The 13236-nt window shown below is 41.8% G+C and overlaps 1 protein-coding gene across 7 annotated transcripts in view; it reads right to left on the bottom strand.

The window, feature by feature from the left end:
• The window catches only part of lrch2 (leucine-rich repeats and calponin homology (CH) domain containing 2), a 159172-nt gene that overhangs the window by 72827 nt on the left and 73109 nt on the right, over window positions 1-13236 (bottom strand). For all 7 annotated transcript variants that reach the window (XR_013497658.1, XM_078211709.1, XM_078211711.1 and 4 more), the window contains exons 8-10: window positions 10111-10222; window positions 7242-7354; window positions 4548-4612 (exon numbers count right to left, since the gene is read on the bottom strand). Coding sequence is in view for 6 of the 7 variants with exons in the window: in XM_078211709.1 (XP_078067835.1) it covers window positions 4548-4612; window positions 7242-7354; window positions 10111-10222 (290 nt within the window). In the remaining variant the exon portion in view is untranslated. The remainder of the gene's footprint in view (window positions 1-4547; window positions 4613-7241; window positions 7355-10110; window positions 10223-13236) is intronic.

Raw genomic sequence — 13236 nt, 5'->3', positions numbered from 1 at the left:
GTGCCGAGCTTTATCTGAAACCAAGATCAAGCTATCCCACTCCCTATCATCCTGGTGTGCTCCATGTGCCTATCCAATAACCGCTTAAATGTTCCTAAAGTGTCTGACTCCACTATCACTGCAGGCAGTCCATTCCACACCCCAACCACTCTCTGCGTAAAGAACCTACCTCGGACATCCTTCCTATATCTCCCACCATGAACCCTATAGTTATGCCCCCTTGTAATAGCTCCATCCACCCGAGGAAATAGTCTTTGAACGTTCACTCTATCTATCCCCTTCATCATTTTATAAATCTCTATTAAGTCTCTCCTCAACCTCCTCCGCTCCAGAGAGAACAGCCCTAGCTCTCTCAACCTTTCCTCATAAGACCTATCCTCCAAACGAGGCAGCATCCTGGTAAATCTCCTCTGCACTCTTTCCAGCGCTTCCACATCCTCCTTATAGTGACGTGACCAGAACTGCACACAATATTCCAAATGTGGTCTCACCAAGATCCTGTACAGTTGCAGCATAACCCCACGGCTCTTAAACTCCAAGCCCCTGTTAATAAAAGCTAACACACTATAGGCCTTCTTCACAGCTCTATCCACTAGAATGGCAACCTTCAGAGATCTGTGGATATGGACCCCAAGATCTCTGTTCCTCCAGTCTTCAGAACCCTACCTTTGACCCACTTCAAACATTTCTCATTTCCAATATTCAGAGGTGTTCCTACTAGCACTTGAAAAATAATTAATTTGCTATGAAATATTTTGTGAGGAGCCCTGAAAAATGTTACATAACCGTAGTTAATTTTCTTTTTTAAATTAACCACGATCAACCAGTATGTCAGAAACAGAAGTTTTGGCTTTTAACCAGATTATTTCAAGGACTTTGCAATTGTAGAAGTGATCGAAATAAGATGCAACATGAGCTAAAGGCTAATAATTGTTGTCTGAAATCTTTCTAGATTGGCAACTACTTGAGAAATTCCTTGTAATCTCAACAATTTTTCCAGTTTATTTCAAGTTTAGAAAATAACTGATATCTCTCTTCTGATGAACATTAAAAAAAACTCAGTTGTGACTGCATTTGTTCCAGTGGTGTGGGCGTCGCTAGTTAGGGCAGCATTTTTTGCCCATCCCTAATGAGGGGCAGCACGGTGGCACAGTGGTTAGCACTGCTGCCTACCTGGGTTCAATTCCCGGCTTAGGTCATTGTCTGTGTGGAGCTTGCACGTTCTCCCTGTGTCTGTGTGGGTTTCCTCCCACACTCTGAAAGACGAGCTGGTTAGGTGCATTGACCCGAATGTGTTAACGTAAGCCTTACTTGTGACTAATAAAGAAACTTTTATTGCCCTTGAAAAGGTGGTGATGTGTTGCTGTCCATGTGCTGAAGGAAAACAGTGCTGCTAGGAAGGAATTCCAAGATTTTGACCCAGCAAAATGGCAATATTTCCAAGTCAGGATGGTGTGCGATTTGCAGGGGCTGCTACTCCCATGCATCTGGTGCCCTTGCTTCTGGGTGGCAGAGATCACAGGTTTTGGAAGTTGGGGTGACAGTGGTTAGCACTGCTGCCTCACAGCGCCAGGGACCCGGGTTCAATTCCTGGCTTGGGTCAGTGTGTGTGTGGAGTTTGCACATTCTTCCCGAGTCTGCATGGGTTTCCTCCGGGTGCTCCAGTTTCTTCCCACAGACCAAAAAATGTGCTTGTTAGGTGGATTGGCCATGCTAAATTCTCCCTCAGCGTACCCGAACAGGCGCTGGAGTGTGGCGACTAGGAGATTTTCACAGTAACTTGATTGCAGTGTTAATGAAGGTCTACTTGTGACTCATTAATAAACTAACTTTTACTTTGCTGTTAAAGGATCTCATATCATTTTATACAAAGTGGAAGATTCAGTGTGTGATGGACACTAAAAACTAAAGCTGCAGACATGCACAAACATGTGTTGTATTTAATCCAAACATATGATAAAGTAGATGAGCATTAAACTAATTGAAAAAATTAAAGTCCTGAATTTTGAGAGAATACATTTTTCTCAAGAGGTAGCTTTACTTTAAAAAAACATTATTCAACAGATCAGAATAATAGAACACAGGAGACCATCCAGCCCAGAATCTACACCAGAGCTTTCAAAGAGCAATCCAATTCATCAGAATCTCCTGCTCCTTCCCCATGTCTGAGCAATGTTCTTCTCCTTGAAGTCTGTATCCAAAGGCTACCACTGAATCTATATCTATTACCCCAAACAGTGCATTTGAAATCCTAAGCACTTGTTGCATAAAAATGTTTCATGTTGTGTCTGCTTCTTTTGCCAATCACCTTTTATCAAATGCATTTTCAAAGTCTCTGTGTACACATCAACTGCACTGCCATTGCCCATCCTCTTATGCATTGAAAAACAAGCTCCTTAAAGTTTGTGGTAGCCATGATGTAGAGATGCCGGCGTTGGACTGGGGTGGGCACAGTAAGAACTCTCACAACACCAGGTTCAAATCCAACATGTTTATTTGGGAGCACGGGCTTTCGGAGCGCTGCCCCTTCATCACCTGATAACCAAATAAACCTGTTGGATTTTAACCTGGTGTTGTGAAACTTCTTACTGTTCTTAAAGTTTGTTCTAGGAATTAAATGAAATACAGAATTTATTTCCCCCAATTTTGAAGAATACAATGGCTTTAAGCTCATGTGTCCCTTCAACTCTATTTGCAGCTCTGATTAACTAGTTGTGGTTTTTCTTAGGTACCGGGATGACCACCATCCCGGTACCCAAGAAAAACCAAGCAGCGTGTCTTAATGACTATCGGCCAGTGGCTCTGACATCCATTATAAAGTGCTTCGAAAGGCTAGTCATGGCACAAATCAATTCCAGCCTCCCAGACTACCTGGATCCACTATAGTTTGCCTACCGCCGCACCAGATCCACAGCAGGCACCATCTCCCTGGCTCTGCACTCAACCTTGAAACACCTAGATAACAAGGCCACCCATGTCAGACTCCTATTTACTGACTACAGCTCAGCCTTCAATACCATTATTCCCATGAGACTCATCTCCAAATTCCGTGGCCTGGTTCTCAATACCTTTGGAGAGAGTGCAGAGAAGGTTTACCAGGATGTTGCCTGGTATGGAGGGTCTTAGCTATGAGGAGAGATTGGGTAGACTGGGGTTGTTCTCCTTGGAAAGACGGAGAATGAGGGGAGATCTAATAGAGGTATACAAGATTATGAAGGGTATAGATAGGGTGAACAGTGGGAAGCTTTTTCCCAGGTCGGAGGTGACGATCACGAGGGGTCATGGGCTCAAGCTGAGAGGGGCGAAGTATAACTCAGACATCAGAGGGACGTTTTTTACACAGAGGGTGGTGGGGGCCTGGAATGCGCTGCCAAGTAGGGTGGTGGAGGCAGGCACGCTGACATAGTTTAAGACTTACCTGGATAGTCACATGAGCAGCCTGGGAATGGAGGGATACAAACGATTGGTCTAGTTGGACCAAGGAGCGGCACAGGCTTGGAGGGCCGAAGGGCCTGTTTCCTGTGCTGTACTGTTCTTTGTACCTCCCTCTGCGACTGGATCCTGAATTTCCTAACTCTCAGACCACAATCAGTAAGGATAGGCAACAACACCTCCTCCACGATCACCCTCAACACCGGTGCCCCACAAGGCTGTGTTCTCAGCCCCCTACTATACCCCATATACACCTATGACTGTGTGGCCAAATTTCCCTCCAATTTGATTTTCAAGTTTGCTGACGACACCACAGTAGTGGGTTGGATCTCGAACAATGAGGAGAGAGTACAGGAATGAGACAGAGAATCTGGTGAACTGGTGCGGCAACAATAATCTCTCCCTCGATGTCAACAAAACGAAAGAGATAGTCATCGACTTCAGGAAGCGTAAAGGAGAACATGCTCCTGTTTACATCAACGGGGTCGAAGTAGAAAGGGTCGAGAGCTTCAAGTTTTTAAGCTGTTCTGGTCCCCCCATGCCGACACTATAGTTAAGAAAGCCCACCCATGCCTCTACTTTCTCAGAAGACTAAGGAAATTTGGCATGTCAGCTACGACTCTCGCCAATATTTACAGATGCACAATAGAAAGCATTCTTTCTGGTTGTATCATAGCTTGGTATGGCTCCTGCTCTGCCCAAGACTGCAAGAAACTACAAAAGGTCGTGAATGTAGCCCAATCCATCACGCAAACCAGCCTCTCATTCTGTCTACACTTCCCACTGCCTCGGAAAAGCAGCCAGCATAATTAAAGACACCACGTACCCTGGACATTCTCTCTTCCACCTTCTTCCATTGGGAAAAAGATACAAAAGTCTGAGGGCACGTACCAACTGACTCAAGAACAGCTTCTTCGCTGCTGCTGTCAGACTTTTGAATGGACCTACCTTGCATTAAGTTGATCTTTCTCTACACCCTAACTGTAACACTACATTCTGCACTCTCTCGTGTCCTTCTCTATGAATGGTATGCTTTGTCTGTATAGCACGCAAGAACCAATACTTTTAACTGTACGTTAATACATACAACAATAATAAACAAATCGTGTTCATACCTTGGCTCGTCTCCCCAGTTATTTTCTTCTGCAAGTTGTGATCTTTCAGGTAACTTCCCTCGCTCCTGAGGTAAAATGCATTATTGAAACAGATCACCATCATCCAAGCTGCATTTTTATAAAATGTCAAGCATGAAACTTTGCAAAAATCCTTCCCTCCAAAATGTGCCAAGTTTTCATATAACCACAATACCCCTTTGAAGTCTCGGTCTACAATTTCAGTTTCAAATTCACACGGTCATAATTTCAGTTAAATTGTCCTGTAGAAATATTTTAAAGAATTCATCGTATTCTAAAACCAGTAAACATCAGAACCTCTAAACTACAGAGATTTTCAACCACCACTCGTGTATTGCAGAATACCTAACTGGTATTAAAAATAAGATTGAAGATCGAATGTGCAACAAATTTATCTTAAAATTCAGGAAGGACTTCTACTTCCACTCATTCTTTACAGTTCAGATGGCACTCAGCAGCATTACCCAAAGCCCCACTTAACTGAGTGACCTGTTGATTATCATCAGCAAGACAGGGTTTATTTTTAAAAAGCCGTGTCTGAAAACTGCTTTTAAGTGCATTGATAAAGGAAATGTGTTTGTGTCCGATGGGTGTAGCATAGGAGCTGTTGATAAAAATTAAGGCATATGTTATTAAAGAGAATGCAGCAAAATGGGTGTGAAGCTGTTTAAAAAATAGAAAATGGTACGGTGATAAATGATTGTTTTTCAGACTGGATGGAGCTAAAGAGTGGCGTCCCCTAGTGGCCATTGGCAGGAGCAAATCTCTTCATATTAAAATTCATCTCACGCCTGGTGCACAATTTAAGCATTTCCAGATTACACAAAATAGGAAGCAGGATTAACCAACAAATTAAGCAAATGGAAGAAAGGGTTTTGATAAGATTCATTATGGGAACAAGTGTGACAGGTTTTAGTTAGAAGGGGATATCAGAAAAACTGGGGCACCTTTAATTACAGCTAAGAATTTAAGAGATATTATTCAAGTACACAAATTTAGACGGGTTTGCTAAAGCAAATCAGAAAAATGGTTTCCACAAGTGGACATGTCAATAACTAGAGGACACAAATTTAAGATCACTAAAAGAACAAAGCCAGAGGCAATATATAAAATAACAAGGATTGCCAAGGCTTGGAACATCCTAGTAGAAATAGTGGTGAAAACCAGCTACAGTTGTTTAAAACAATAGTTTTCCAAAATCACAAGAAAATCGTGGTCTGTTAGGCAGCATCTATGATGAGAAACAGAGTTAATGTTTCAGGTCTGTGCCTGCTTGGAAGAGCTGGCATTTGCATGATATGGTAACAGGATTGCTCCTATATTAATATTATTACATCTCGTGCTTCACTAATCAGTTATTTGACAGGATCCATGACATGCAACAGCAAGTAGTCAACAGTTCTGGGAACTCTGCATCAGCATTCACATCATTTCATTTTATTAGAAAGTATACTAACTTAAGGCAGTGCAATGTTAGCTTAGAGCCCTGGAATGTTTTGACAATAGATCTTATCACGTTAGTAAATTATTCCAAATTATATGGCTTTACGACATTCAAAAAGCTCTGGATCAATTAATGGTTGGTTTAGCAATAGAAGGTATTTAATGTGGAAAATTAAAGTTACTGTGCATTAAACATATGTATGACCATAAACGAAGGATAGATAAGTTAAAGGATTTACCACAATTTGTTTGTTATAGGTATGGTGTCAATTTTGAGTATGTTATTTATTAAACAGGCTATTCATCAGTAGGTTCACCTTGACATATCTGGCAAGTTACAAGTTGTTCTAGAGTTCATGCAACAGTGCAGAGATTATATAAAACTCTCAATCTCCGAGAGCCAGCTCGATGTTATGAAGTAAACAACAGTTTCTAAATATCTGACCACGATACAAAACTGCTAATTCTGAAATATACCGACAATTTCACTGAAAAGCAGGTATAACATGGCTGGCGATGGAAATAGGGAAAGAAAAAAATGCCTACGAGCAGAATAGGATGCTCTTCTAAGATTAAGTGCAGAGAAGATGCTTTATTTACCCTGCAGCAAACATTCTAAAGCTTGTACGATATGCCTTTTAAAGCGGAGGAAAAACTTTCCTCAGAGAATTAAATATGTTCAACAGAATCTATGATAAAGAAAACTGTGTACAGTAAGTGGAAGAAACTCAGCTGATTGGCCAAGTTATCCTATACTCAACCTATGCTTTACTCTTATTGCAGTTTAGCACTTGAGACACACTTAATTTTTGGACCTTCAATTCAGGCCTGTTATCAATATTATAAGTAAAGATACGTGCTTTGCTTCTATTTTCCTTTCTTGTATTGTTTTCAGACAATTCATCTGCATGACATCATAAATTTGCATATTCAACTGGTAGAAGGCAAAACTTTAATAAATAGTGGAGATTGTTCCATAAAATTCTATCCGCAACTCTAGTTTGTCTAACTATAATTTTCTTATAACTGTAACCGTTTGAGTCCTCAGGAATCATCCCATGGCATCATTCGTTGACATTAAATAAAGAATAAGTTATTGAAGGTGACAGATGGACCACTCTTACTTTTATGAGGCACAAAATGAGAAAATGCCATCAAGTAATTGACATTGTTAACATCCACTGAGCATTGTACTATAACAATTGTTTCTATATGCAAAGGAAAACACTGTACTTTTATGTAAGTCACAAATGGAGGAATTAGATGAACATCTCCAGCTTCAGATGGTGGCGTCTCTTCCTCTTCTGCGTTATCAATCAAGTCTGAATGTTCCTGATCCAACGAGGCTAAAATCAAAGCCAAAAGCATTTAAGAGGATGTGAAAACCTCTTAACCCCAGCTGTGCCTCAATGAAACTTTATGAATACAATTGCGCAGTAAGCCTACAGGTATTTATTTGCCTTGGAGAAAACAAAAGTTGAGAAAGTTCATTCAAAACTAGTACATATTGGAGATAAAACTACTTTTTCAAAGTTATGGATGTTTTAAAAGTTCCCAATCAACACCTCAGCTTTTGAAAAAAAGTTTTAATTATCTTCTCTGGTCAAGGGAGTTCATCCAACAATTAAAATTTGCCTTTATATAGCATCTTTATGGTAGTAAAATATTCCATGGTACTTTGTAGAGAAGTTGACAAAATTTAAGATCAAGACATTAGGAAAGGTGACTGAAAGTTTGGTCATAATTTAAAAGTTCAAGAGTGCCTTAAAAGGAAGAAAAAGGCAGAGGTAGAGGTTTAAGGGAGGAATTTCACAGCTTGAGACTGAAGACATTAAAGTTACAAATGTGCAAGAGGCCAAAATTGGGGGAGAGCAGAGATCTTGGGGGGGTTGGAGGGATAGAGGTTATAGAGAACGGAAGGGAAATTTGAAAATAAGGGTGAGAATTTAAAAATCCAATAAGTAGCTAAGAATACAGCCATGCAGACCAGCAAAACTGCACGTTTAATTATTCGGCTGAAACAGAGGTGGTCAATGTTAAATGTGGCAGTTTTAGCAGCAGCATTAGTATCATTAAGATCCAGGATCATCCAGCAACTCACTGGAACCTAGTGTTTGGAAACCCAAGTGAGGATAGGACCAAGCCGTTTATGATCGAAGTCCTACCAACTCTCTCAGCTAGCTGAGTTAATAATCATTTGGCCAAACTACTGGAAGATGTCCAGTGCCTACTGAAGATTACCTCAATAGGGAGTCAGCACTTTCAGGAAAGGAGAGAGAAAACTGGAGATACAGGTACTCAAATATTGTTCAGAAAGAATTTTAACAGTTAAAACTTACATGGAAACTAGAAGCAGGAATAGGGCAATTGGCCCTTCAAGCCTGCTCTGCCATTCAATATGATCATAGCTGATCCTAGATCTCAATGCCATATTCCGGCTTTCTTCCCGTACCCTTTGACGCCATTAAAATCTAAAAATCTATCTTTCTTAAATGCATTCAGTGGCTTGGCCTCCACAGCCTTCTGTGGTAGAAAATTCCACAGGATCATTAACCTTTGAGAGAAAGACATTTTTTCTCATCTCAGTCCTAAATGGTCTACCCCACATCCTGAGACTGTGTTCCCAGTTCTAAATTCCCCAACTGGACTGTCCAGCCCTGTTAGAATTTTACACATTTTAATCAGATCTCCTCTTATCCTTCTAAACTCTAATGAATACGAGCCCAGTCGAACCAATTTCTCCTCATATCATTGTCAGCATGTTTTTATGAAGGTACTTGACAAACCTGCTAGAGTTCTTGGAGGACATAACCAGCAAGGTGGATAGTGGGGAACCTGTAGATGTGGTGTTTGATAAGGTGCTGCATAAAGGACTGATTCAGAGGATTGGGAGTGGAGTACTAGATTGAATTAAGGATTGGCTGACTGACAGAAAGCAGAGGGTTGAGATAAATGGGGTTCTTCTCTGGCTGGCGAAACGTAACTAGTCGGTGCTGCAGGGGTCAGTCCTCGGACCTCAAATGTTTACAATCTAAGTAAATGATCTGCAAACAGGAATAGAGTTAAACATAACAAAATTTGGAGATGATACTAAATTGGGAAAGCAAACAGAGTAGATGATATAAAGATTTAGAAAGGCGAGGAGAATGGGTCAAAATTTAGCAGATGGAGTTTAATATGGATAAGTGGCAGGTTATCCATTTTGGCAGAAAAAATAGCAAGGCAAATTACCTAAATGGAAAGCAGATTCAAAATACGTCCGGGCAGAGGGATCTGGGTGTCTGTTCATGAATCGCAGAAAGTTGGTATGCAGGTGCATCATGTAATAAAAAAGGCAACTGGGATGTTGGCATTTATTGCAAAGAGACTGGAGTATAAAAGTAGAGAAGTGCTGTTGCAATTGTATAAGATGTTGATGAGACCAGGTTTGGAGTATTGTCTCCTTATTTGAGGGAGGATGTGCTGACATTGAAGGCAGTTCAGAGGAGGATCACCAGATTGATCCCAGGAACGAAAGGGTTGATGTAAGAGAAAAGTCTAAACAGTTTGGGCTTATACTTGCTGGAGTTTAGAAGGATGAGAAGTGATCTGATTAAGGTATATTAAATTTTAAAAGGAATTGATAAAGTAAACACAGTCCAAATGTTTCCTCTTACGGGGAAATCTCGAACAAGAGGTCATAGTTATAAGTTGAGAGCTGGCAGATTTAAAATTGAGATGAGAAACTACTACTTGCAGAGGATGGGTGAATTTGTGGAACTCACTGCCCTTTCTTAGGTAGGGAGACCAAAATTGCACGCAATACTCTAGGTGTAGTCTCACCAAAGCCCTGTATAACTGCAGTAAGACATCTCTAATTCTAAACTCAAATCCTCATGCAATGAAGGCCAACATACAATTTGCCTTCCTAATTGCCCGTTATGCCTGCCTCTCCTGTCTGTCAAATTCTCGATCCATGCCAATACATTATCCCCTGATCCATGTGCTATAATTATGCCCACTAATCTCTTATGAGGGACCTTGTCAAAAGTCTTCTGAAATTTAAATATATAAAGTAAATTAAAAATGAAATCTAAAAACTTCAAAAGCCCATTGTACTTACTTTTGTGCGAGTTGAGTTTATTCCCAACTAAATGATTGTCTGATTTCAGAGGCAAGTCCTTGGTTATTTCAGATACCTGAGAATGTAGGCTAATTGTATCATCATCTGAGGGCTAAAGAAAAACATTCGCATCAGAACATTTTCCAAGGACAAGAAGCTGAACTTAAAAGTAATAAATTATAAATTTCAACTCTGTGATATTCATAGTGGTTAGCATTGCTGCCTCAGCGCCAGGGACCCAGGTTTGATTCCCAGCTTGGATCACTGTCTGTGTGAAGTTTGCACATTCTCCCCATGTCTGCATGGGTTTCCTCTGGGTGCTCCGGTTTCCTTCCACATTCTGAAAGACGTGGTTAGGTGCATTGACCCGAACAGGTGCCGGACCGTGGCGACTAGGGGAAATTTCACGGTAACTTCATTGCAGTGTTAATGTAAGCCTTACTTTTGACTAATAAATAAACTTGGTAACTTTACTTTTGTGTCATGAGTCAAGATGAATTTTAGCACCACAGCATCTTCCAAAAGCAAAAATATCAAAAGCTGAACTGAAAATTTGTGGAATAAAGGCTTTTCGCCATGAAAGTTATTTTTATAATACATTTATCAAGACCTATTCGATCTCAAATGCTGTAATTAAAACTTTGTCATCTGCATCTATCTACATCTGCTTTGCCACTAATACCTTAATTCACAATTCCAATATATCCAAAATCTAATTTGCTTCCTGCACTCAACTCAATTCAAACTTTAGTCAATTTGCCTGTTATCTGGCACACTCTTTCAGATGGACGTGCCCCTTGTAGTACAAGTATAAGAGGTGGCACGATGGCACAGTGGTTAGCACTACTGCCTCACAGCACCAGGGACCCCGGCTTAATTCTGGCTTTGGGTGACTCAATTCTCCCCACGATTGCATGGGTTTCCTCTGGGTGCTCCAGTTTCCTTCCGCATTCGAAAGATGCGCAGGTTGGGTGGATTGGTTATGCTAAATGCACAGGATTACGGGGTAGGGCCGAGGAATGTATTGCAATGGAGTAAAATGAAACAACAAAAAAATTGCAGTTTCTAAGACTTTGCTGTGCACAATGAGGTAAATGACCATTGGATCTGTTTCAGTGATGTTGAGGGATGAAGGCTGGCTATCACTAGGAAAATTCCCTTGCTCTTAACTACCAACATGAAATAATTTACATCCAACAGAGGCGGCAAGCGGGGTCTCAACTGAAAGACAGCACCTCCTTAAATACAGCACTGCCAGCCTAGATGAGGCACTCGGAGCTCTGGCTGGGACTTGAACCCACAATCTTCCAACTCAAATGGTGACTATGCTATCATTGAGCCAAAGATGATGGGGGCGATTCTCCCGTCCTGCTGCACTGATATTTTAGCGCAAGGGCCAGGAGATTCAAGCACCAATTTGCACTGGGCATCCGGACTCATGCAGGTCTCCCAGCACCGGGCTTCCGGTGCCACCAGCTCTGAACCGGAAGTCGGGACTGAAGTCTCCGGACCCACCGCACCCCCCGGCCACAGGAGTGGTCCACTCCTGGAGGGTTTACAGTACCTCCCCACTTGCGGGGAGCTAGCAGCCCGACCCCACTGGAGTGAAGCGGGGGCAATCAAGGCATCACTGAGGCCCTGATGCTGGGGGTATGCTACCTTGTCAGTGCCAACCTGGCCCCCAGCACTGCCAAAAGTGCCAATTGACTCGGTTTCACGGAAAATGTCCAAGGAAAGCTGTCTAACCCAAAAGAAACAACAGAAAATAGACTGGAAAGGAATTGATATTTACACAGGTGTCGAGCACTGTGTGGGGCACCTTGGCACTGGCCATCAAGCATAGAGCAATGCCAAGGGGGTGGGCATTCCCACTGCCACTTTGCAGTTGGGATCGGTTGGCAGAGAGGGAGGCCATAATTGGGAGGGGGGCGGGGGAGTGGGAGCACTTCGCAGTTGGGATCGGTGGGGGAGACCAGCGATTTTGGCGGGGGAAGGGGGAGGAGTCGGGGTGCTGGATATCAGGGCGGGCCAGGAGGTTGGGGCTGGCTCGGGCATATTTGGGGGCCAGCGATTGAGCTGGCCAGCAATCAGGAAGCCAGTAGATAGGGGTCACTGCACATGCGCCGATCTCGGCGCTGACAGATCGACGCACGTGCAGTGGCCCCTCAGCACTATGCTACGAGTCTCTCCAGTGAGAATAGGTCCTGCCCACTCATTTTCAACGAGATTCACGCACTTTGCAGTGCACAGTGTGGGAGATTCTTTTCTAAACTCCCACTGAAAAAACCAGCATGATTTATTCCATTTTTCACGCAAATTCGACACTTAGAATCTTTTTGGGAGAATCAACCCCGATATCTTTCCAACAAGTTTCAAAGGACATAATACTAACAAACGAAAACAGATTTTCTTGATAAAGAACAGTATTAATGTTGCAAATAATTTTACGATTTTAATTTTAAAAGCTTATTTATTTTACTTGATATCGGCATGTGGCAAATACCAAATTTCTAATCAAGGAAAAACTTTTGAAAGTGAATGGGTAATCATGGAGTTAAGTAATTTGAATTGTGAGGATAATCACCTCAAATCTTAGCAAATCTCTGGCAGACTGTTTGGAACTTTGCCAACATAAGCAGTCAATGGGCAAGTGTTCTTGAAAGAACACGCTAATCCTAACCGTGCCAGTGTGTAAACACCGAGGCCTGATATTTCCAACAATAACAAAAAACAAAAGTCTCTTCAGTGAGCAATAAATACATCTTGAGAGTAGGAAAAGCAGGAATGAGAAAGATCTGGAAGAAGATCATTTCTTATGGCCATCACAGTTGGCATGGGGTGATGAGAGAGCAATGCAAGAGGTCACAAAAAAATAATAATTTTATGTAACATATGAGCCAAGAGCAAGACATAAAAAAGCACCTTGTGCTAAAGCAGCCATTCTAGTCATGTTTGGCTCTCCGTCAAACCAGTTTGGATATATTTTTTAGCATCAGCTACTCAGAACCATATCGCAATCATGTAGACTGCCCACTAGCCCATCATATCTGTGCCAGCTCTTTGAAAGAGCTAGCCAACTAATCCTATGGGCGGGATTTCACAGCCTCACTCAAGCAAGACCAGAAA

Source organism: Mustelus asterias, chromosome 4, assembly GCF_964213995.1.
Source record: "Mustelus asterias chromosome 4, sMusAst1.hap1.1, whole genome shotgun sequence".
NCBI classification, from domain to species: Eukaryota; Metazoa; Chordata; class Chondrichthyes; order Carcharhiniformes; family Triakidae; genus Mustelus; species Mustelus asterias.
This window is presented reverse-complemented; position numbering and strand designations above follow the sequence as displayed.